This window comes from Sciurus vulgaris (assembly GCF_902686455.1).
Source record: "Sciurus vulgaris genome assembly, chromosome: 12".
Taxonomy (NCBI): Eukaryota; Metazoa; Chordata; class Mammalia; order Rodentia; family Sciuridae; genus Sciurus; species Sciurus vulgaris.
In genome coordinates this window covers 78145441-78168189 of record NC_136473.1, presented here as the reverse complement: position 1 = coordinate 78168189, position 22749 = coordinate 78145441, and the positions used below count along the sequence as shown (strand labels likewise).

The 22749-nt window shown below is 42.2% G+C and overlaps 1 protein-coding gene across 6 annotated transcripts; it reads right to left on the bottom strand.

Annotated features, from left to right (window-relative positions):
- Window positions 1-3947: 3947 nt before the first annotated feature.
- RAB29 (RAB29, member RAS oncogene family) lies at window positions 3948-10807 on the bottom strand. 6 transcript variants are annotated; one of them, XM_079107628.1, is made up of 5 exons: window positions 10102-10807; window positions 7422-7493; window positions 6509-6690; window positions 4982-5103; window positions 3948-4699 (listed from the first exon to the last, which is right to left on the bottom strand). In XM_079107628.1, exons 1-5 carry the CDS (start codon window positions 10223-10225, stop codon window positions 4585-4587), a joined length of 615 nt encoding a protein of 204 aa, XP_078963754.1. In that variant the 5' UTR covers window positions 10226-10807; the 3' UTR covers window positions 3948-4584. The 6 variants fall into 6 exon arrangements, with proteins under 6 accessions (XP_078963754.1, XP_078963756.1, XP_078963759.1 ...); XM_079107630.1 differs by having other exon boundaries at window positions 10380-10793; XM_079107633.1 differs by having other exon boundaries at window positions 6509-6685; window positions 10102-10140.
- Window positions 10808-22749: the final 11942 nt, after the last annotated feature.

Below are 22749 nucleotides of genomic sequence, written 5' to 3'. Positions count from 1 at the left end.
GTAGGGGTAGAAAAGACCTATTCCTGCAGTTGATTAAATTTAAAATCACAATTTTGAGAAGTCATTTTTTGGCTCCAGTTTCCTCATATATTTATCTCATAAGGTCAGTGCGAAATAAAAATTATCCATGTGAAGTGCTCAGGAGAGTATGTGGTTTACAGCAAACAGGCAGATTAACACAGTGACTGGCAGCAACAGTTGAAAATAGAATGACTGCTAAAATCCCTGCACTTGCAAATAAGGAAAGTGACATGCAAAATTAAATGACAGTCACTGCACATGGTGACACATCTTAGTAAGTGGAGTCTGTCAATTAAAGATCTCAGGACACGTGTACGCTGCATGCTATTCAAGTTGCACCGAATTTGGCCCCCAATTTAACCACATGCCACTATACCACATATGAGCATGTTCTCAAAAGTCATCTTTATACAAACCAAGAGTTTCAAACCCCAAAGGGCTCAGTTCTGTTTCTCTAAATGTCTGGTCTTATTTTCTAAAACGGGTTTTCCAGACCAAATGTTTCCCAGAAACCTAAATGACAGAATGGAGATGGGGAGTTAGAAGACGTGCAGTCATGCCTTGGCTTTATTACAAATGCAACCAGCTGCCTTTCAGTCAGTCAAATTTTGAGACATTTGTTCCCTCAAACGGAAAATGGGAAGAACTGTTGGCTTTCTTATTTCAAAGATAGTATAAGAGGATATACAGCTTGAGGATCTGAGGGAAGAGTCCTGTACAGAATCAGGTATTGGATTCCAGTGCTTTGGGCCAACTTTGGATCATTAGTACAGCTGAGGGCCTTCCCTGCCCTATGATGGCTTTGTCCCTACTTATTTGGTCACTTGCTATTCTGTTCAAAGAACAAAGGTGGGGCAGTCACTGTCTCCCAGCTCTGTTCTCAACCCTTCCTTGGGTTACTCAGAACACCCTGTAGAAGATTCTTATGACTTTTAAAATTTTTTTAGGACCAAAGATTAGCTGAATGACTAGAGGACATTTTGACTCAAACACAGAAATGTCTCTAGGTAGGGACTACAAAAATGTCCATGTTCTAAACAATTTTACCAAAGAAGTAGCATCCAATGATATGACCTAATTATTTTTAGGTCACATTTCCATTCATGCAAATATTTTTTTCTTCCTCCCCACCTCCCATGGTACCGGGGATTAAAAACAGACCCTTGGTATGCTAGGCAAGACTTTGCCATTGAGTTATATCCCCAGTGTTTTTTATCTTTTTAAAATTTTTATTTTTGGTACCAAGGATTGAACCCAGAGACACTTTACCACTGAGCTTTTTACCACATCCCCAGCCTTTAAATAAAATTTTTTGAGACAGGGTCTTCCTAAGTTGCTTAGGGCCTTGCTAAGTTGCTAAGGCTGGCCTTGAACTTGCAATCCTTCCGCCTCAGCCTTCAGAGTTGCTAGGATTACAGTCATGTACCACCATGCCTGGCGTTATCTTTTATTTTGAGACAAGGTCTCGCTAAGTTGTCCAGGCTGGACTTAGAAGTGGTGATCTTCCTGCCTCAGTCTCCCACGTAGCTGGGATCACAGGTGCCTTTTCTTTATGGATAGGGGCATAGAGTAGAATTACTTATATTTCAGTTCCTTCTTTAATGGTTTTCAGGCCTATAATTCACCAGTTGGGGGAAAAAAAATCCAGAAGGCAGCAATGTTCAAAAAAGCAGGCAAATCCTGAGTCAGGAAATGGGAAAAGAAAACATATTTGGGTTTAAAATGGTCCCATCTCCAAGCAGTATTTGGGGTATTACATCAAGTTCTGAACTGGTACTAGGCATCTGGATCTAAGCACTGGTACTAGCAAATTAACAGAAAACAGAATATTTATCTTCCTTTAAACAGAGGTTATAAAGATAAAAGTCTCTATTTCTACAATATTCTTGAACTACTGGTATAAAATTGCGCCTTAGCAAACTGACATTACAGGCCAATAACTACTAACCACCATGAATATGAGACCTACTTCCCATTTATTTGTGATCGTGTGGGGATTCAAGCCAGCGAATAAAAATCCATTTTCTCTACACATAAAGGGAATTTGTTACTCCACTATTATGTTCAGAATCACTGTCATCAAAATCTTACCTGAAAATGGTAATACAAAAAAGAACTTCAAGGTCTTAAAAGATCAAGCAAATTATACTAACTGGCACTAAAATACAACAAGGAGCTGGGCACGGTGGCACAGGGCCTATGGTCCTAGTGACCTGGAAGGCTAAGGCAGGAGGACGTAAGTTGTAGGTCAGCCTGAGCAATTTAATCAGATCTTGTCTCAAAATAAAAAAATGATAATATTAAAAAAGGGTTAGCATTGTGGCTCAATGGTAGAGAGCCCTTGGTTCAATTCCCAGTACCAAAAAAGAAAAATAAGAAATGGGCTGTAATGTAGTTTAGAGGTAGGGTTCTTGCCTTGCATGTGGAAGACCCTGGGTTCAATATTTGCACCATAAATCAACAATACACCACTGAAGGCTTGGCCCACTATGTCCTTCTTTTATTTGGTTTCTGGCCTCTTCCTAGGGACAATGGCTTTCAAAGCTTGGGTGTATGAGAATCACCTGGAAAGTAACCAAACAAAAGCAAACCCAGGATTTTTTTTTTTTTTTTTGGTACCAGGAATTGAACCTAGGGTGCTTAGCCAGAGTCACATCCCCAGTCCTTTTTTGTATTTTATTTACATACAGGGTTTCGTTGAGTTGCTTAGGGCCTTGACAAGTTGCTGAGGCTGGCTTTGAACTTTCAATCCTCCTGCCTCAGCCTCCTGAGCCTCTGGGATTACAAGCATGCACTATCATGCCTAGCAAACCCAGGATTCTTTACATAGTAAAGACCTGACTCTCAATTTTTACAAAGTTCTCCAGCTATGGTTTCCAAATCTGGTCATTTAGGACCCACCTGGGAAGTTTTAACAAGAACAACACACTCCCAGACTGGGAAGTTTGATTTCACTGATTTGAGACTGGGATCCCTAAAAATCTTAAAACATTAAATTTGAAAAAATTTTTCCAGTTGGTTCTGATGAGCCAGATGTGGGAATCAAATAATTTAGGACACTTACTGAAGGTCTATCAAAGAACTTCAGGCCTGTGAGTTCACTAAGAATATGCATAACATTGGGTAGGTTGTAAATCACTATCTTAGGAAGAATTTAACAAGTTAAACTGTCTAGAAAGTGACTCAATATTAAAAACTCTGCTCAATTTAGCACTTAAATTACCTAATGATTTTCTATCTATCCGCTCGCCACCCCCAGGCCATGGCCTGTATATAATATTTGTTTTTTATGACTGAGTGCTAGCCAATCACCCTGCTCCTAAAGTTGAAGCAGTGGATTCTGTTCTGTTAATCTCGCCCCTTTCTTCTTCCATTCAGCTTCCTCAGAGCTGCAAGGAACGAGCCTCCTTCAGAGCAAGCCAACTGACAATACTCACAGCATCATGCCTCAGAACATTAACCCAGAAACCTCAGAAAATCCTAAGGTGGATTAATTTCTTTGTGGAAAGAAATGCTCTCATCACACAAGATAGGCAGTTTAAAAGCTTGACTCTTTTTGAAGCTGAGAGAGAAATTCATCATGACTAGAAGTTTCCAAAATACAGTGACTATGATTCACCACCAGTAGCCCCCAAACCATAGATGTTCAGCCTCCACCTGCTATATCCCAGAATCAGATGTTTACATTCCATGTTCAGGACAGAATCTGAAAGCAATGACCTATGAAAAGACATTTGATCTTATTTTCCTCTCAATCTGAACATGGTATCATCAAACAAGGTATAATAAGGTCAAAAGTAGGTGACAATTATGTGTGTGTGTGTGTGTTTTTCCTTTTGGTACTGGGAATTGAACCCAGGAGCAGTGTATGGAGTTACAAATCCAGTCCTTCTTATTTATTTATTTTTGCAGTACTGGGATGAACCTAGGGGTGTTTTACTACTGAGCTATACTCCTCAGCCCTCATTATTATTATTTTTTTAAATTTTGAGACAGGATTTCATCAAGTTGTCCATGCTGGCCTCAAGTACTTCTTGTTCTTTTCTTTCTTTTTTTTTTTCTCCCCCCTCCTGTACTGTGGTCTGAACCCAGGGCTTCGTGCTAATCAAGTGCTCTAACTGCTGAGTTATATCCCCAGTCCTCCTTTTGTTTTTTTTTTATTTTGAGACAGGGTCTTGCTAAGTTGCTGAGGTTGGCCTCAAACTTGTGATCCTCTTGCCTCAGACTCCTGAGTCCCTGGAGTTTCAGGTGTGCATCACTATTCCTGGCAGAGAATTTTGACTTTTAATTTCTAATTCTTCCCACAAAGTTCCAGATCACAAATTGAGGTGATCATTCTTACATAGACGTCACTGACTGGGCCACACGAGCAAGTCAGAGTCAACATCCAGGGGATACAGAAATACACATGTGTCCCAGGGGTGTTTTTAAGTTACAATGGCCCTTCTTACTGGATCACTGGCAGGAGACAGTTCAAATGTTCTTAATGAAATTGCTGGGTGGGCCCGATGGGAATAAATGGAAAGACCTTCTAGAACTGGGATGGAAACAAGTCAAATTCTACTAGCAGCAGGCCCAGCTGGAAGAGGACTTGGTTTGCAGATTGATGTAGTTCCCTTGGGTTGACAAAGACATAGTGTCTTCTCTGGAATTGCTCATCATCTTTTCAATGAGGACTCTGCAAAAAGAAATGAAAAATCCTGAGCAACTGGATGGAGAAAAAGGAGATATGGCAGAGACAATTTTATCAGCAGATGACATACTATAAAGCTATAGGTTTAAAAGTCCTTGGTCCCCAGTCATTATGGGAGAGAAGACAGTATTCCTGATGTTCAGGAGCTGGCATTCCGGTGGCTCAGTCTGTTCTTGTTTGCTCAGAAGCAAGAAAACAGGGTACATAGGGCCACGGTAGAGGATGGGTAAATCTCTGCCTGTCCCCAGGTCAGCATGAATTACTCACCTCATGGCTTCATTAATATTTTTGTTCTCCTTGACTGATGTTTCTGTCCAACCCGTGAAACCATTCTCTTTACTGAACCGGTCAATCTGGTCCCGGTTTACTGCCCAAGGAGACAGATCACACTAACAAAGAAAATACATAAAATGCAACACTATAAACTTCCTAGGAAGAGGAACATACCACAGATACATCTGGGCTTCAAACAATTCTCCACCACTGGCTAAGAACAACAGTATCTAAACTCTGCAGTCAACATTGTTCCCAAAGAAAGTCACATTCTCCCTTGGGGGAAGGGATGGGAGATGGGAATGGGAAAGAGCAGAATGAATCGGACCTAACTTTCCTATGTTTATATGTGAGTACATGGCCAGTATAACTCCACATCATGTTCTATCACGAGAATGGAAAGTTATACTCTGTATGTACAATATGTCAAAATACATTCTACTGTCACATACAACTAAAAAAAGAATAAAATAAATGAGAATAAATGATAAACAGGAGACTAAGTGATAGAATAGTTAAATGACAGATAAATGAATAGTTAAATGATAGATAGTTAAATGGAAAAATAAGTAAATACATACACACACTGGACCAGAATACATGTAAAACAGCTATAGTTTAATTGTTAAAATATAGAAACAACCAAGTAGTCGATGTATTCTAGAGTGGATAAGTTTTCTTTTTTGTTTTTTCTTTTTATTTGTTCTAATTAGTTATATATGACAGTACATATGCATTTTGACGTATACATAATTGGAGTATAACTTCACATTCTTCTCGTTGTACATGATGCAGAGTTACACAGGTCATGTAATCAAATATGCACTTAGGGTAATAATATCTGATTCATTCTACTACCATAGAATGGATAAATTTTCATCTATATAATGAAATGCTATAGAACAATGAAAGTGTGTAAACTTTTGCTGCATTCACCCATTCACGATATGGGTGAATTTCACAAATGTGACATTGAGCAAAAGACACACAGCAAACTGCATGCCATGTGATCCTTCTGCGTAAAGTTCAAAGAGGCAAAAGCAATGTGTTACATTAGGAATTAGGATGAGGTCACCTTTGGGGAAAGGGAGAATAGTTGTTAGGAAAGATCACCAGGGAGTTTCCTGGGGTTATTTCTGTATTTATTTATTGTTCCAAATGCAGATGAATAGGCATATCCATTTAACGACAGTTCATTAAATGTCTACATTGCAATTAGTATACCTCTTGGTAAATTGTAAGAATATAATACTTTAACATAATATTTATTTTAATTAAAAAAAAAAAAGAAAGAAAGAAAGAAAGAAAGAAAGAAAGAAAGAAAGAAAGAAAGAAAGAAAGAAAGAAAGAAAGAAAGAAAGAAAGAAAGAAAGAAAGTCTCATTCTGGATATCCCTTGAAAGAAGTAGAGATGATTCTGCCAACTTGGAAAGGGGAAACAGAGGCCCATGATCATAGAACATTTTAGGTTCACTTTTTGACCACAGAATCAGAGGTCATTTTCTTAAGACTGGTCGTGTACCTTGTTGGCCAAGAGCAGGCAGGGCAGGGGCTCTCCATTGGGCAGTGTGATCTTGCTGTCCAGGTCCTGTTTCCATCTCTGGCTGTTGCTGAAGGTAGTGGCATTGGTAACATCAAACATAACAACACAGGCAGAGGCATCTCGGTAGTAGAGTCGTGTCATAGATGTGAAGCGCTCCTGCCCTGGGGAGAAGAGAAGCTCTCAAGAAGGTGACCCTGACAATCACTTTTAGTGCCTCTGTGATGCCCTGCCTGTCCTTCCTTCACTGTGGGTGAAAGCAGTTTGCATACAGGTGGTAGAGGACTCCTGGCTTTCTACTTTGGATTTTCTATCATTATTAAGTCCAATTATCTACAAGGCAGATTCCACACTTGGATTGCCCTAAGTCCAAATCCCTGCTCTGCCATTTGTTATCTATGTGACTGAGCAAATCAGACTCGGTGCTTCAGATTTCTCATCTGTAAAGTGAAGATAAAAGCTTTTATGATAGGGCTATAAGAATTAATGAATCAATAAATATGAAATACTTAGAAGAATGGTAGCACATAATACAGGTTCGCTATTATTATTATCTCTATTTTCTGGGGATCTTGCTTCTAAGGTCAGCTGAAAACTTACACAAAGCACCCACCCTCTGCTGTGGAAGCATCTACCTAGGGTCTGGACAATCCACTACCTCACAAACTCTTCCATACAGACTGCTCTTCATTTATTCAGGACAAAATATCTAAAAACAAAAAAAAAAATCTGCAAAGCTCTGTCTACTCCATCCACATGTTCTCAGAGCAGCTCAATCATTGCAGCTTCAGAAAAAAAAAAAATTCTGGTTCTGTTGCTCCCCACTTTTTTTCTGAGATTTTGCTGGTTAAACCAATATTTCTTCCCTTGTTCCTCTCTGGCCTTCCCAGTTTACCTGCAATATCCCACAGCTGCAGCCGTACCATCTCGGAGTCAGACCACTGGAGAACCTTCAGAGCAAAATCCACTGAAAAGATATGTTTATTAAACTTTAATAAAATTTACCTGTTAAAAAATCCAGGGATAGGCCAGGCACAGTGAGTGGCGCACACCTGTAATCCTAGTGACTTAAGAGGTTGAGGCAGGAGAGTCACAAGTTCAAGGCCAGCCTCAGCAACTTAGAGAGGCTGTAAGCAATTTGGGGAGATCCTGTCTCAAAATTAAAAAAAATAAAAAGGGCTGAGGATGTGGTTCAGTGGTTAAATTCCCCTGGGTTCAATCCCTAGTACAAAAAAAAAAAAGGAGAAAGAAAAAAAGAAAAATTCCAGGGATAAACTCAGATCACAAATGCAGTTACGGACCCAAGAGACATGCAACTCCAATCCCATTTACGAATTTGTAAGCCCTCATTAGGCTGAGATGAGTTCACACTTGTACATTAAGTGTGGGACAGTTAATTCATACTCTCCAAAGGTATCTCCAACTCTTCTCCTCCTGTCAAGCCAATTTACTTGAAACTACTTGTCTCTAAGTCTGAGGTCAGAAGGTGACAGTGATTATGAGTTCAACTATCCTCAAGTTAAACAGTTTCAGGAGACTTAGGGGATTTTCTCAGGGAGGAGTGGGGCGGGGAAGATGGAGGAAATGAGGTGGACATGGTCCCTTTTCTATCTTCCACATTCAATTTCACTGTTGGTTTCTAATCAAATTGTATTATGAGAAAACCACCCTGGGGAATTCTACATCCATAAGGCTGTAGGACTCCAGGTACGAGTGTAATAAATGGAGAAGGTCCCCAAGATTCCTAAGAAGAGAATACTATGTAGATGATGCTTAAGAGTTATGCTGAGACCTACCACCAAATCTGGAGATGCTGAGACTCCAAGAATTAGGGATGAACAAGTATGGGGTGGAGGAAGCTTTTAAATAAGGAAAGAGAATAATTCCTGAGGTTTGTAAATATATTCTTCCACATCTGTGTTAGGAATAAAAGCCAGGGGGAATTGAGAATAAACACAAAAAAAATTAGCCAGAGCCAATTATATTCTTTGCTACGGGAAAACTAGAACAATTCATAAAAATGAATTAGCAGGACATTTTAACCTAAATCTATGAACTAAGAACATTCACGGTACTTAGGAGCAGCAGGCAGAATGGTCAGGAAACAGTTTGAAACTTAAACAATTCTGCTGGATATACATATACATATATATATATATATACATATTTTTTTTTTTTTTCAGTACTGGGGATTGAACTCAGGGCCTTGTGCTTGCAAGGCAAGCACTCTACTAGCTGAGCTATCTCCCCAGCCCTTATTATTATTATTTTTTAAACTGGGTTTTGCTAAGTTGCCCAAGCTGGCCTTGAACTTGTGATCCTCCTGACTTGGCCTCCTCAGTGGCTGGAATTGCAGGCATGTGCCCAGTTGCTGGATATTCATAAGGAGGATGTTTTAATTGCAAACTAGGTGGTTATTAATTAAAAAGAATGAATTTCATATGAACACCAGGACACATTTTCCAAAATTTACATTAGTACAAGTTTTTTTCTTTAAAAAAGTTATTGGGTGTACGTATGTGTGTGTGTGTGTGGGGGGGGGTTACTGGGGATGAACCCAAGACCTTGCACATGCTAGGCAAGTGCTCTACCACTGAGCTACATCTTCAGTCCAGAATATTATTTTAATAGAGATAGGTTTTTAAGTTATTCTTTCCCATCATCAGCTCTTCCTAGTTAAATACCTTCTAATTAACAAAAAGGCTGTGTGTGTGTGTGTGTGTGTGTGATGTTGGGGATTGAACCCAGGGCTTTGTGCACAAAAAGGCTTTTCTACCTCTAGAAAACAACAAACCGTTCAGTTGATTAGCAAGGCTGTACTGAGAAAGAAATGAATTAACTCTTAGTGCTCCCTTTCTTCCTCTCTTCCCCAGTTTGAGGGAAAAAGGGGTGGGAAAATAGGTCAGAGAACTGGTATATTTTACTTACTTTGAAGAATTCCTCACATTCTTTAAAGGATCCCTAGGCTACCTTTATTTAAGCGATCAATGGATTGAAAGCACACAGTTCAAGCTCTGATGGGCATCTGACAGTGTGGAGTGGGGCGGGGGCTTGTTTGTGTCTCCAATGCTCCCCCGATCCTTGGGTCCTTCAGACCAGTTCGCTTCCTAAATTCTCCTCCCAAGGCCATATTAAATCCTTCTGTTCCTTCTTCAACAGCTGTCTGTAACCTCCCGTGAAAAGACGGCAAAAGCCCCCGCTGGCACCTAACCGGCCCTACTGAGGGTCTCAGGGGCGTCTGTTCTTCAGATTGGCCCTGGACTGCTGGAAGGCTGCGGGAGTTCGCAGTTCGCCGGCGGTAAATAGCAACTGCTCACTTTGACTCTCTCCCATTTTTCATCTTTACACCTTTGCCCTCTTTCCAGGCAGTCGGTTCCGACTGAGAAAACCTGGCTGGGGAGACCCAAGAGAGGAATGCAAACTAAAACTCGGTAATTACTCCCTTGAGGATCCCAGACACCTACTTCCTGACCCCAACAAGGATCCACGGACACCACCCGCCCCACTTGGGTCCCTGTTTCGGGTCCTTGTCGGGGCCCAGGTCCTACCCGCCCCTCCACCTGGCGACGTCTCACCTCCCACGGTGGACTTGTAGTGTTTGCTGAAGCTGTCCTGGGAATATCGCTGGACCAGCGACGTCTTGCCCACTGCGGCGTCCCCCACCACCAGCACTTTAAACAGGTGATCTCGGCTGCCCATGGCTAGCAGGGTGTGCGTTTTCGGGAAGCGGGAAGTCGCTTATTTTAATCCCTTTGGCTTTGGGCCCTCTTCAAACCAAAGTGAGGCATTCTCAGACCCCCGCCCTTTGAAACTGCTCTGACGAGAAAGCAGAAAAGGAAACTTTGCGCCAAACCTATGTGCGCTTCCTCCCCGCGCGGCCGCAACCTGGGTGGGGCGCCGGGCTTCAGCTCCAGTTCCAGCTCCGCGGTTTGCACCTTCTCCCCCGCTTGACCCGACTGCAGAGAAATCGGACCCGTACCACCGAGCCAAACCCACCCGGATTTCCCCCGAGAGGCTCCAGGCAGCGCCTGGGCGCGGGCCAGCTTATTATACGGCTAAGGGACAGACGATGCGGCCCTTCCCTCACTGCGCACAACAAATTAGGTAAAAGGTGTAGCCCACACCTCGATACCCCAGACCCAGTCCAGCCCGGCAGCGCAGTGCCTCCTCTTGCCTTCCTACGTAAGCGTCACGGGCGTGTCTGTCCCGAGAACTACATTTCCCAGCGTACTTCGCAGAGAAGAGACCTAGCTGGGTGTGGAGAGTTGGCGCCAGGCCTCCTGGGAAATGTAGTTTCTTCACTACTTTTGTTTTGGAAAACCCACTAAGTTTGAAGTCTTTCAACTTTCAACCTTCCCGAATCCCGTTTTAAAACAATTGTAGGTCAGTAAAGATCCTTTCAGGAATTTATTCATCCATTCTCTCTCTCTCTCTCTCTCTCTCTCTCTCTCTCTCTCTCTCTCTCTCTCTCTCTCTCTCTCTCTCTCTCTCTCTCTCTCTCTCCTCTTTCTCCTCTCTCTCTCTCTTTTGGTGCTGGGGTTTGAACCAAGCCCTCTACCCATCTGAGCTTTATCTCCGGCCCCCTGGAAAATTATTCGATGTGATCTCGCCTGCCTAAGTCTATACCCAGATACTTTTCTCATATCTTTAAAAAAATTATTCCACTAATAAAAGCCCAAGCTGACACTGGGCTGGTGGCACACACTTGTAATAATAGCTACTTGCGAGGTTGAGATTGGAGGATCTTGCAAGTTCAAGATTAGCCTCCGCAACTTAGCGAGACTGTCTCATAAAGTTTTAAAAGGCTGGGAGTGTAGCTCAGTGGTAGAGCGCCCCTGAGTTCAACCCCCACTACCGCAATCAACAAAAAGAACAAACGAAACACCCAAGCCTCATCCATCCTGCTCCAAAAGAAGTTCATTTCCTGTTCCTTCAAATAGAAGGACAAGTCTAGGACCTTGTGAACATGGTCTCATATTTTCCGTATGACCCTATGCCAGGCAGATTCAGAGAAACTTGACCCATGAGACTAACCCTTAGGAAAACTCACGCTAAAAGTTATAACACTTAATAATTGGCCATAGCAATAAAGACCGGCAAAAACAAGAGACAGTTCCTCATTCACACTTCCACAATCCCTATAGCAGTATACTAATCATATATCATTCTAGATGAAAGCCAGTTTGAGTACACATCTCCATTTGTTGCTACTATTGCTCCTGCATAATAATAAAACTACAACTTGGCAAATAATTTTAATTTTTCAGCCTGTGATTTTTTCTGACCGGCCTGTCATATAAGAGTTCCATGACAAGCAAAATGAGGTCCATTTTCAATGCTTTTCTGAGGAATAGAGGAAGAGAACCTTGGGGCTGTGGTATAACAGCCAAGGGCCTGACACCATGAAATCTATCAAGTGCTCTTGATAGAGAGGCATTCTTTCTTCCCGAGTTGTTCATTCTATGAACTCTTTTAGGGAATTGCCTTTGGCTTCAAACATCTCTCTTTGTCCTCACTTTATTTGTTCTTTTTTTTTTTTTTTTTTGGTACTGGGGATTGAGCTCAGGATCACTCAACCACTGAGCCACATCCCCAGGCCTATTTTGTATTTTATTTAGAGACAGGGTCTCACTGAGTTTCTTAGCACCTTGCTTTTGCTGAGATTGACTTTGAACTCGAGATCCTCTTGCCTCAGCCTCTTGAGCAGCTGGGATTACAGGTGTGTGCCACTGGGCTCAGCTATTTTATTCTTTATCTCCAATCAATTCTGTTCAACTGCCAAAAAGGTACCCCCACTGGGATGTCTGACTACAGCCTCCCTCTCACTATGTTACTGCAAAAACAACTCCTTTTCCCAGCTTCCCTATTTTTGACTTTGGTCTCATCATTTCTTCCCTCCAGATAGATTTCTGACTTTGAGCATTATTAACATTTCTTTTTACATACATCCATTTATAGCCCCTTCCCCTTTTAGAAAGTCAGTTATCGCGACCTACTGATTCTTCAAAAAATTTTCTCCCACCCATTCCCTCTGCTCCTTATCCAGGACACTTTCCTTCAGGCATCCTCATCTCACATCTGGAGATAAGACAGGCCATCTCAAAATATGCCATATTGGTATGGATCCTTTCAAACTGAGATCAGTTGAGTTTGTAACTGCAGGAAGTGCCATTTGGTTCATCTTTTCCTATATGCAGCAAGTCATAAAGATCCTTTTGGATCGGACATTATTACCCTATTTGACTACAGGACTGGTGTGATTCTGCATCATATACAACCAGAAGAATGAGAAGTTATATTCCATTTATGTATGATGTGGCAATATGCATTCTACTGGAACTGGGGTTGTGACTCAGTGGTAGAGCACTTGCCTAGCATGTATGAGGCCCTGGGTTCAATTCTTAGCACTGCCTATAAATAAATAAATAAAATAAGGGTCCATTGGGAAAAATATGCATTCTACTGTCATGTATAACTACTTAGAACAAACAAACAAAAAAGATCCTTTTGGGAGGGATGTTCTTCACACACCAAAGCTGGAGAAGAGTTTTGATAATCAAAGATGAGTAATTGGGGCTACAGTGAACCTGAATAAACAGTTTCTCAAGTAACCCTTGTCTTCCACTAGTTTCTACCTCCCCTGCATAGATCTCTTAGTAGCAGTCCTAGAATTTACTACCCTAAACCAGATATCCACCTGTCTTGTCATTCCTATATATACCATTGTTTGTTCCTTCATTGTCAACCAACTCTCTTCCCCACACTGGTCAATCTCCCCGCCTGGTGTCAGAGCTTTCTATGCACCTGCTTCCCTCCTCCCCCAACCAACTTTATCTCACCTGATCTTAAATAGGAATTTTCCTCCTCCAACAAGATGAGGTCCCTTATACTCTTTGAATACTCAGTTTCATTTTGTATCTTTGTCTAGGATGCTTCACCTATCAGAATACTCCAGGTTTTAGCTGAACATGGTGGCACATGCCTATAATGGGAGTTACTTGGGAGGCTGAGGCAGCAGGCTTTTAAGTTCAAGACTAGCCTTGGCAATTTAGTGAAACCCTGCCTCAAACCAAAAAAAATCTGGGAATGTGGCTCAGTGGGGCCACTGGATTCAATTCTCAGAACTGAAAAAACAAAAACAAAACAAAAAAAAAAACTTTCAAGTTTCTTTCCACACATCTAAATCTCACCCCAACTGAAATTCTTAAACATCAGCATGCATAAGGATCATCTGGGGGTACTTGGTAAATATGGACATTCTGCATTCTGATTCTGTAGGACTAGGGTAGGGCCCAGAGGAACCTGTTTTTGGCAAATACTCATGTGATTTTCAGTTCAGGCTCTGTGTTGAGAAATGGCACTTTAAGACCTGACTTCAACATCAACTCATTTGTGAGTATTTATATCAGCCATTATTCATCACCTGTGGATTTACATTCTATTTGACTTTTGGTCACCTAACTATGTGATCAATTTATAATTATTTACCTTATAAATAACCCTCATGTTGCAAAGTAGAAAGACTTCACAATTTTGGCTTTGATCCTGGTCATCTGTGAGAGGAACTACTAGTTCCTAGAACCACAGGGAGTCAAGATTGGCAAGTCTCAGCTCTTCCCCTAAATCAAAGGGTTTCTATCAAAGCTATAATTTTATCATTCTTTCGGTAGAGATGGGAGGTGCATTTCTACCATACTAAGTTACAATTCTGATTGTGATTTCTCAGAGAGACAGTTATAAATAAGAGAGGGGAAACACACGAGATGCCAAACAAATGCTCTGCATCTGCATGTTTGGAACACCGTGCTTTGTAGCCAGGCCAAACTGTGAGCCTTGCTCTCTTACTATCATGCTTCTGATGGGTATCTGCCCCTCTCCTTTTATGCTTCCAACTTTTATTTCAAAAAAATTTTAAACCCATAGAAAAGGTAAAAGAGGAGTACAATGCATACCAGTATGCCTTCCACTGGTTTACCAGTTACTAACATTTTATGATATCTGCTTTATCTCTTTGTGTATGTGTTGAACCATTTGAAAGAGAATAGTAGACACTCCAGCCTTAAATGCGGTAGCATACGGTTCCTAAAAATGAAATTCTCCTACAAAACCAAAACACCATAGTCACACCTAAGAAAATTATCCTGGGGCTGGGGCTATAGCTCAGTGGCAGAGTGCTTGCCTAGCCCTGGAGAAGTACTGGGTTCAATCCTAAGCACAGCATAGAAAAGTAAACAACATAAAGGTCTGATGTCCAACTACAAAAAAATTAAAAAAGGAAATTACCCTTAGTTATATAATGTCAAGTAAGTAATTTATGTTTATATTTGTTGTTATGATTTGGATGTGAGGTGTCCCCCAAAAGCTCACATATGAGACGATGCAAGAAGGTTCAGAGGAGAAATGATTGGGTTGTGAGAGCCTGACAGGAATTAACTGAGTGGTAACTGAGGACTGGTAGGGTGTGGCTGGAGGAGAGGGCATTGGGGGCGTGGCTTTGGGGTATACATTCTGTATCTGATGAGTGGAGTCTCTCTCTGCTTCCTCATCATCTTGTGAGCCACTTCCATCTGCCACACTCTTCTGCTGTGATGTTCAGCCTCACTTGGAGGCCCCAGTATGGAGCGGGACTTCTGTGAACTGAGACCTCTGAAACCATGCACCCTCAAATAAACGTTTCCTCCTCTACAATTGTACTGCTCAGGTCTTTAAGTCACAGCATTGAAAAAGCTGACTAAAACATTTATCTATGGTTTTCAACTATTTCTCCCCCACCAACTGATCCAGAATCCAATCATGCCTTAGGCATGACATTTGGTTATTCTATTTCTTCAGTCTCTTTTAATCTAGGACTATGCTTTATCTAATAAAGGACACCAGCCATGTGTCCTTTATTAGATAAAGCCATGTGGAATTTACATTTACACTATTTAACATTAAATATATTTAGAAACCAATTCATTAGTCACAAGCCACATTTCTATGCTCAACAGCCACATTAGGCTAGTGGTTACTAATCAGACTGCATAGATCTACGCTATTTTTATCATCCCAAAAGGTCTATTGGACAATACCAGTCAATAACACTCCCTAACCTTTTGTTTGTTTGCTTTTTATAACATTGACTCTCTTTTTAAAGACTCCAGGCCAGTTTTGTAGAAAGTCTCACATTCTGGCCAGGTTGCAGTAGCATACACCTATAATCCCAGCTATTCCAGAGTCTGAGCAGGAGGATTGCAAGTACCAGGCCAGCCTGGGCAAGATAGGGGGAACCTGACTCAAAATAATTTTAAAAAAGGCCTGAATGTAGCTCATTGTGCAAGACCCTGGGTTCAACCCTGAACTTAAAAAAAAAAAAAAAAAAAAAGAAAAAAAGAAAAGGAAAAAGAGTCAAACCTCACATTCTGTATCATCTGTTTCCTCAAGATTAGGAAAATAGGAAAAACTTTTTTTGTCACAGAGGATTTGGTGTGCACCTTAGTATGTCACTAATGTCAGGTGATGCCTATAGAATGAATTCAACAAACACTTGCAGAAAGGGCCTCATGCCAAGCAATCTCCTAAGGGCTTGGAACTTGATTTCAAATCACTTATGTGGGCTCCAGAGCCTGGAGATTCACCAATGTTCTAGAAACAGAGTGGAAAAATGTTTTGAAATATGAAGTGAAGACCCAGGTCAGTGGCCCTGCAGCACAGAGGAGAGGGATGGAAGCAGAGAAGGGTCAGGCTATGAGGCTACAGCTGTCCCCCAGCCCCATGCTGCAGACTCCCTTTAATGATCACAGCATTTTGGTGCTGCTGTGGAGCCCAGAAGGCATCTTGGTGAAATGGCCGGGGCCCGGCTAAGCATTCAGCAGGAAAGCTGTGCCGCAAACTTCCAAGGACACTCTCTAGAGAGTTCAAAGGGCAATCTGCTGATCACTCCTCTGCCAGTTTGCCCCAGTCTAGCGCTAGTTTTGAGACTGGGAGTGTCCAGCCTCAAACACCAAATTTGGTGTTTGGAAACACCAAATTATAGTTTTTACTGATTTTGTTGCCACATTTGCCTCCTTGTGTGGACACCTTCCTTCCTACTCCAAACAAAGGCCAGGGAAACAAGAGAGGAAAGCAAGAGAGAAGTTTGGTTTAAACAACTGCATGTGTGGTCCCAGCTGTCAATGTAGCAGCTGTCAAAGGAAAGAGCTAGAAGGATTCTGTTCAAGTTTCCCTTGTCCTTCAAACTCCCTGGGACATGAGGAAGCAGAGATTGTTGTTCCTATGGGCCATGCACAGCTCTTAGAAATACTAAGGGACGACACTGACGGAAGGTATAAATATATCTAAAGAAGGAGTGTTGATCTGAAGGGAAGTTAGTGAGCCTGAAGGCAGAGAAAGACTCCACAAGAATCCTGCCACATGTTTTAGGGCTCTGTCTGGCAGAGGGACCAGAGTCTTCCAGGAATAGCTGGCCCTCTGTTAGGTGTCCCTATTAAAGAGACTCATGCAGCCAACCAATAAGACTTTGAAGTTCTAAAACGAATTTCTCTGATAGAATTTCAGACTTCCCAGGTGCCTCTTGGTCATTTGCCTTCCCTTGTAGCTTGCTTCCGGGGAACAGATGTGAATGGCAGGCCGATGTGTCTGTCTCACCCACTGACCGGTTGGCATCTGGGCTTATACACAGGCTTCCATGGGTTTATGGGTCTGGGTCAGCCTCCCTGCATGAGATAACTTCTACACGGACCAGGTTTCTGAGCCTCAGAGGATAGGCCAGGCTCAGGGTCATGGTGCATGTACCCAGTGGGGACCTCTCTGTGAAGCTGGCTGGTGCTCCACTCTGCAGAGCTGTGCCCCACTTCAACTGTCCTCATGTCATGGGTGAGTAAAATCCCGGTTAGCGGCATGGTAGTGCATGCCTGAAATCCCAGAGAATAGGTATCTGAGGCAGGAGGATCACCAAGTGTTATGGTTCAGATGAGGTGTCCCCCACAACCTCACGTGCGAGACAATGCACGAAGGTTCAGAGGAGGGTTGTGAGAGTCTTGACCCAATCAGTGAATTAATCTCCTGATAGGGATTAACTGGTAACTGAAGTGGTAGGGTGTGGCTGGAGGAGGTGGGAATTGGGGGTGTCTGGCCAGTGGAGTCTCTCTTTCTCTCTGCTTCCTGATCACCATGTGAGCTGCTTTCCTTTGCCACATTCTTTCACCGTGATGTTCTGCCTCACCTGGAGTCTCGAGGAATGGAGCCGGTCTTCCATGGATTAAGACCTCTGAAATTGTGAACCCTCAAATAAACTTTTCCTCCTCTACAATTGTTCTGATTGGGTCCTTTAGTCACAGCAGCAAAATAGCTGACTAAAATATCAAGTTTGAGGTCAGCTTTGGCAATTTAGTGAGACGCTGTCTCAAAAAATAAAAAGGACAGGGATGTAGCTCAGTGGTAAAACACCCCTGGGTTCAATCCCCAGTATCAAAACAAAAACAAATCCCAAAACAAAACAAAACCCCAAAAGTAAACAAACCCAGGGTAGTACCAGGTCTACCAACTTCTTCACGCAATAGTTCCTTCACATTATCCTACACTTATATTCTGAATATTTCTCTTCTCACTGTGTTAATTCAACCAATCAACCCATATTATATCATCATCATAATAAAAGTATCTATTTATTGACTCTTTCGTGTGCCCAACCTCCCCACAGAGAAAGCATGACTGTCCCATTTTGTAGGCTCATTATGGTCACACGCTGAGAGAGCTGGGATCCAAATCTTTGTCTAACTATAGACACCCCTAATTATTACTGTGTTTTAAAATGAAGCTGTGTGTGGGAACTTCAGACTTCCCAAGAGAAGAGTTTACCATCTTCCATGTGTTTTTTAAGTTTTCTCATTCCAAAAGTGGACAACAGGATCCTTACTTACTGAAGGAAAAAGAGTAAGAGTATGTCCTGTTTGGAGAAGGCAGCCTGGCAGTTGGATCTAGCTGGAGTAGGAGAATTCTAGGAAGGCCCTGGTGTATTGCAGAGGATTCTGGCTGCCAGCTTTGACCCTGACACAGAAAGGAGATAACCTAGGTGCTGAGCCACGCAAGAGAAACGGAATCGTGGGTAGAACAATCCATCTCAGTGTGTTGCATGATGGATCATTCTGTCTTCTACAGAATGGGAGCACAGGGTGAAAGATGAGTGGCTACACTTAGCTTGGGAGTGGCAACCCCAAGACTACCTTGGGTTGAAGTGACATCTCCCTCCATCTTTCTGAACCTGTATGAAAGGGCAGTTTGGTTTTTGGCCTGCCACCCAGGAGACCATAGTTAATGTTCTGTTTAGTTGGTTTGTTTGTTTTTTGGAACCACGGATTGAACTCAGGGGTGCTTTCCACTGAGCCACATCCTCAGCCCTTTTTATTTTTAGACAGGGTCTTGCTAGGTTGCTTAGGACCTCACTAAGTTGCTGAGGCTGGCTTTGGACTTGTGAGGCTGCCTCAGCCTCCCGAGTCACTAGGATTACAGGCATGTGCCATAGCACCTGGCTAATGTTCTGTTTTTGACACTTGAGGCAGGTCGGTTGTTCTTTTACATATTAGTTTCTCTTTCTTTAGGTTTCTAAAAATCAAACACTTCATTTCTGCATGAAGTTTTGCATGTGACAGCTGGGGCAGAGTCCAGGGCAGGTAAACATGTGAGTGTCTCAGCAGATCACAGCCTGGAGTTCCCTTAAAGCAATACTCTCTATTTGTTCATTCCTCTACCTCACATTTGAACATAATGCAAAATATTTATGTTCAAAATAATGAATTCATACCATATGAAGATGATGCAGTCTGACATAACATTCAAACTTACTTGTACTTATTTTTCATTTAACCCTTTTTTAATGTCATCAACAGCTAGATAGTATTAGTCATCCACACTTAACTAAGCATGAATATAACCATAGACTTTCAAAATATGTTTAAGAATTCTTTTCTGGTTGGCCAAACTGTCTTCACTTTTCTGCAATTTCTGTTTTCTTTCTAGTGCTTTAAAAAAATTGAAGTCAGACATTTCCTTGGGAGCCAAATTAAAAGATTTTATATTTAGATAATAAAATACAGCACAGTGAAAGCACTGTTCTGTGCATTATTCAGTTTTTGAGTGTTAGCTGAAGGAGACAACTAACTTCCGGACACTGTCAACTGACTGAACTCAGAGTTGGAAATGTTGCTGTAATTATGTTGCCAAAATATCATCAGAGATAGGCGGGTGCCTGGGAGGTGTGTTTTAAAATGTCCATTGGAAGATACTATTTCAGTAGGCAATTAACATTTTGCAGTAATGTAAGGTGTCTTATGAGCAAATGTGAGATAGTAGGTACCGTATTTTTTATTATTTCAGCAATGTTTAGTGTTCTTTATAGAGCTGCACCCTGGCCAGTCATTTCATCTGGCTTCAAGCAGAGTAGGAAGACAACAGGCTGAGACCGACCTGGGTGTGAGTATATGACCTTGGGCAAGATAGTTAACCTCTGAGCCTCAGTTTCTTGCTTATAAAATGGTGATAATATCTATTTCAAAGTTATTAGGGATAATATTGAAGTTGTAAATAAGGCTATTATTATTTAAAAGCATATTATATAGCATAATATGCTATATTGTAAAACATTATATAAATAGTTAACAGGCAATTATCCTCTTTCTCTAACTTAATAGCCTTGTTAACACATGGCTACTTTGAAGAGTTTTCTAGAGCCCAGGCTTGCTATAAAGACTGATTTCTGAGATCAGCATGTGTTCAGTACCCAGCATATGCCCTATAATATTTTGCAGTCCCCTGTAGGGGCTGTGTTTGGGGCGACAGTGGTTCCCATCAGAGGCTTTGCAGTCAGACAGACCTGGGGAGAGCAGTACTCTGACTCTATCCTTTTGTATCTGCCATCTTCAAAACATTGCCTCATCACAAACACCTGCCTCTCCTAAGGTCGTGTGGTTGGTCACTCGCGGCACTCAGGCTTTATGGTACTATCTGTGGTTCCCCAAAGCAGCAGGCTCCCTTGCTTGCACAGTACATCACTTCCTCTGCAGGATGGCTATATTCTTCCTTGTGCTTTCTGCTAGGTTAACTCCCATTCTTCTCAGCAGCCTCTAAGAGGCTTACGTTCCTGACCCCCATGACTTGACTAGGTGCCCTTTCTATCTATCTGCTCCCTGAGCCTCCTTCCATTTGGTCCTGTGGTCAGCGTATGGACGTGACCTAGCCATTGGTTTACAGTGCTTTCCCACTGCTATAGCTTGGATCTGGAACGTCTCCCAAAGGTCTCTGTTAAAGGTTTGGTCCTCAGCTTGGCATGATTGAAAGGGAGTGGACTGTTAAGAGGTGGGGCCTAGTGGGAGGTTTCAGATCATTGGGGGTACACCCTTGAAGTGGACTGTGGAAAATTGGTCTCTTCCTCTTTGCTTCTCAGACACTAGGAGGGGAGTAGCTCGCTCCACCGTGAGCTCCCTGCTATGATGTTCCGCCTCACTAAAGGGCTGAAGCAATGGGGCCTACTGACCATGGACTGAAACCTGAAACTGTGAGCCAAAACAAATCTTTCCTCTTTAGAAGCTGATTATCTTAGGGATTTTGTTACAACGATGGAAAGCTGACCAACACATTCACTGTAATACTGAATAACAATTTTGGGATTCGTATATACCAGGGACAGAACTTGGTGCTTTATGTTCACTATCTCGTTAAAGTCTCCTAACTGTCCTATAAAAAAGTTATTTGTACAGATGAGGAAACTGAAGCTCAGAGAGGGTCAATGATTTGTTCAAGGTCCTACAAATACAAAGCAGTAGAGCTGGGATTTGAGCCCAGGACTGTCTTGACACCAGACCTTTTGCAGTCAGTTGCATCTTTTTTTTTTTTTTTTTTTTTTTTTTTTTTTTTTTGCGGAGCTGGGGATTGAACCCAGGGCCTTGTGCTTGCGAGGCAACAGTTGCATATTACTAAGGGCTCATGCGATTGAGCACAGTGAAGACACATAGTAAATATTCAACAAATAATGGCTGTTATCATGTTGACCCTGCCCAGTTATAGATCTCTGAATGAAAGAGACCATAACCCAAAGGTGCTCACACCCCTGGCACAAGAAGGCTGAGGTAATGCCTAGTGACCACAAGATGATCTCCTGAAAGCAAAGATTCCGTCTTTGCCTTCCTGGAATGTTTCAGAGCACCACTGTTTCTCAACAAATGACTAATGTGTGTTTTCTGTCACACAATTTTTGTACTGAAGAGATGTTTCAGCGCTCATTCACACTTTGGTCCCTTCCCACTTCTGAGTGAGGAGGGGGTGTGACTTCAGAGGGAGCCCAAGAAATGGCTGGAGTTGCTTTTTGATGAGCCACACAAGAACATCAACCATTTAAATAAACGTCCTCTTTATTTTACCAAATATAATTTATCAGTTAAGTTGACATTTGTCAATTCAGTTATAGTAACTATAAATAATTCTCTTAAGACACAGTTCTGTAACTTTTGAAGGATACAAGAGTAAACCAATATTGCTCCTTGCAGCCAGGCCAAAAGTACATGCAATCAGGTGGGAAAGAAATGAAATCAGGTTGGTGCAATCAGGGGGAAAGAAATGAAATCTTCTGTTGATGTCAACTTCATTTTCCTTCCCTCTTGCCCCATAGTCCTCCTCTGCTCACACACTCAGACCCTGGGGTCTTTTTGCTTTCTAGGCAAAGGAGGACTGATTCTCCAGGGACAGCCTGGCTGAACTCCAGAGATGAGGAAGGTGTGAGAGGCTGGGGCAGGGGTGGCTGGAGATCACAGGGGCACAGCCTCAGGGTTTGGTGTCTGTACAAGTCTGTGGGCAAGTGTGTACTGAGGTGGAGGAAAAGATGAAAGGAGGTCAGAGGGAAGAGAAGGAACAGGCCCAGGCTGGTGTTAATGAACTCTGCTGGACACAACTCCAACTAGATAACCTCTATGACTCCTTCCAGTTCTAAGATTCTATGATTCCAGAAGGTGGACTGGGAGAAAATGGGAGAAAAAGGACAGTCTCTAGAGGTCTAGGGCAAGTTCCCAGGGTAAGGCCTGGTGCTGGTAGAAGCAGGCCTATGGCCTAGTCTTTTTCCCTTGGATGTGGCTCTGTAGGTTATAGAGGAGAGAGTTTATGGGGAGGTACCTGACAGACAGTCTGCATCCTGATGTCCAGATTGGCACATGTGAGTGTGGACAGCTTTCTGAGCTGTTCGGAGCTATGTGTTGGGA

Bases quoted from the DNA above. Each gene is read 5' to 3' on its own strand.
- RAB29 (XM_079107628.1), bottom strand. From the start codon at position 10,225: ATGGGCAGCCGAGATCACCTGTTTAAAGTGCTGGTGGTGGGGGACGCC. The intron at 7,494-10,101 runs GTGAGACGTCGC...ATATCTTTTCAG, and splicing joins CTACAAGTCCACCGTGGGAG to TGGATTTTGCTCTGAAGGTT. The intron at 6,691-7,421 runs GTAAACTGGGAA...TCTTCTCCCCAG, and splicing joins GCAGCTGTGGGATATTGCAG to GGCAGGAGCGCTTCACATCT.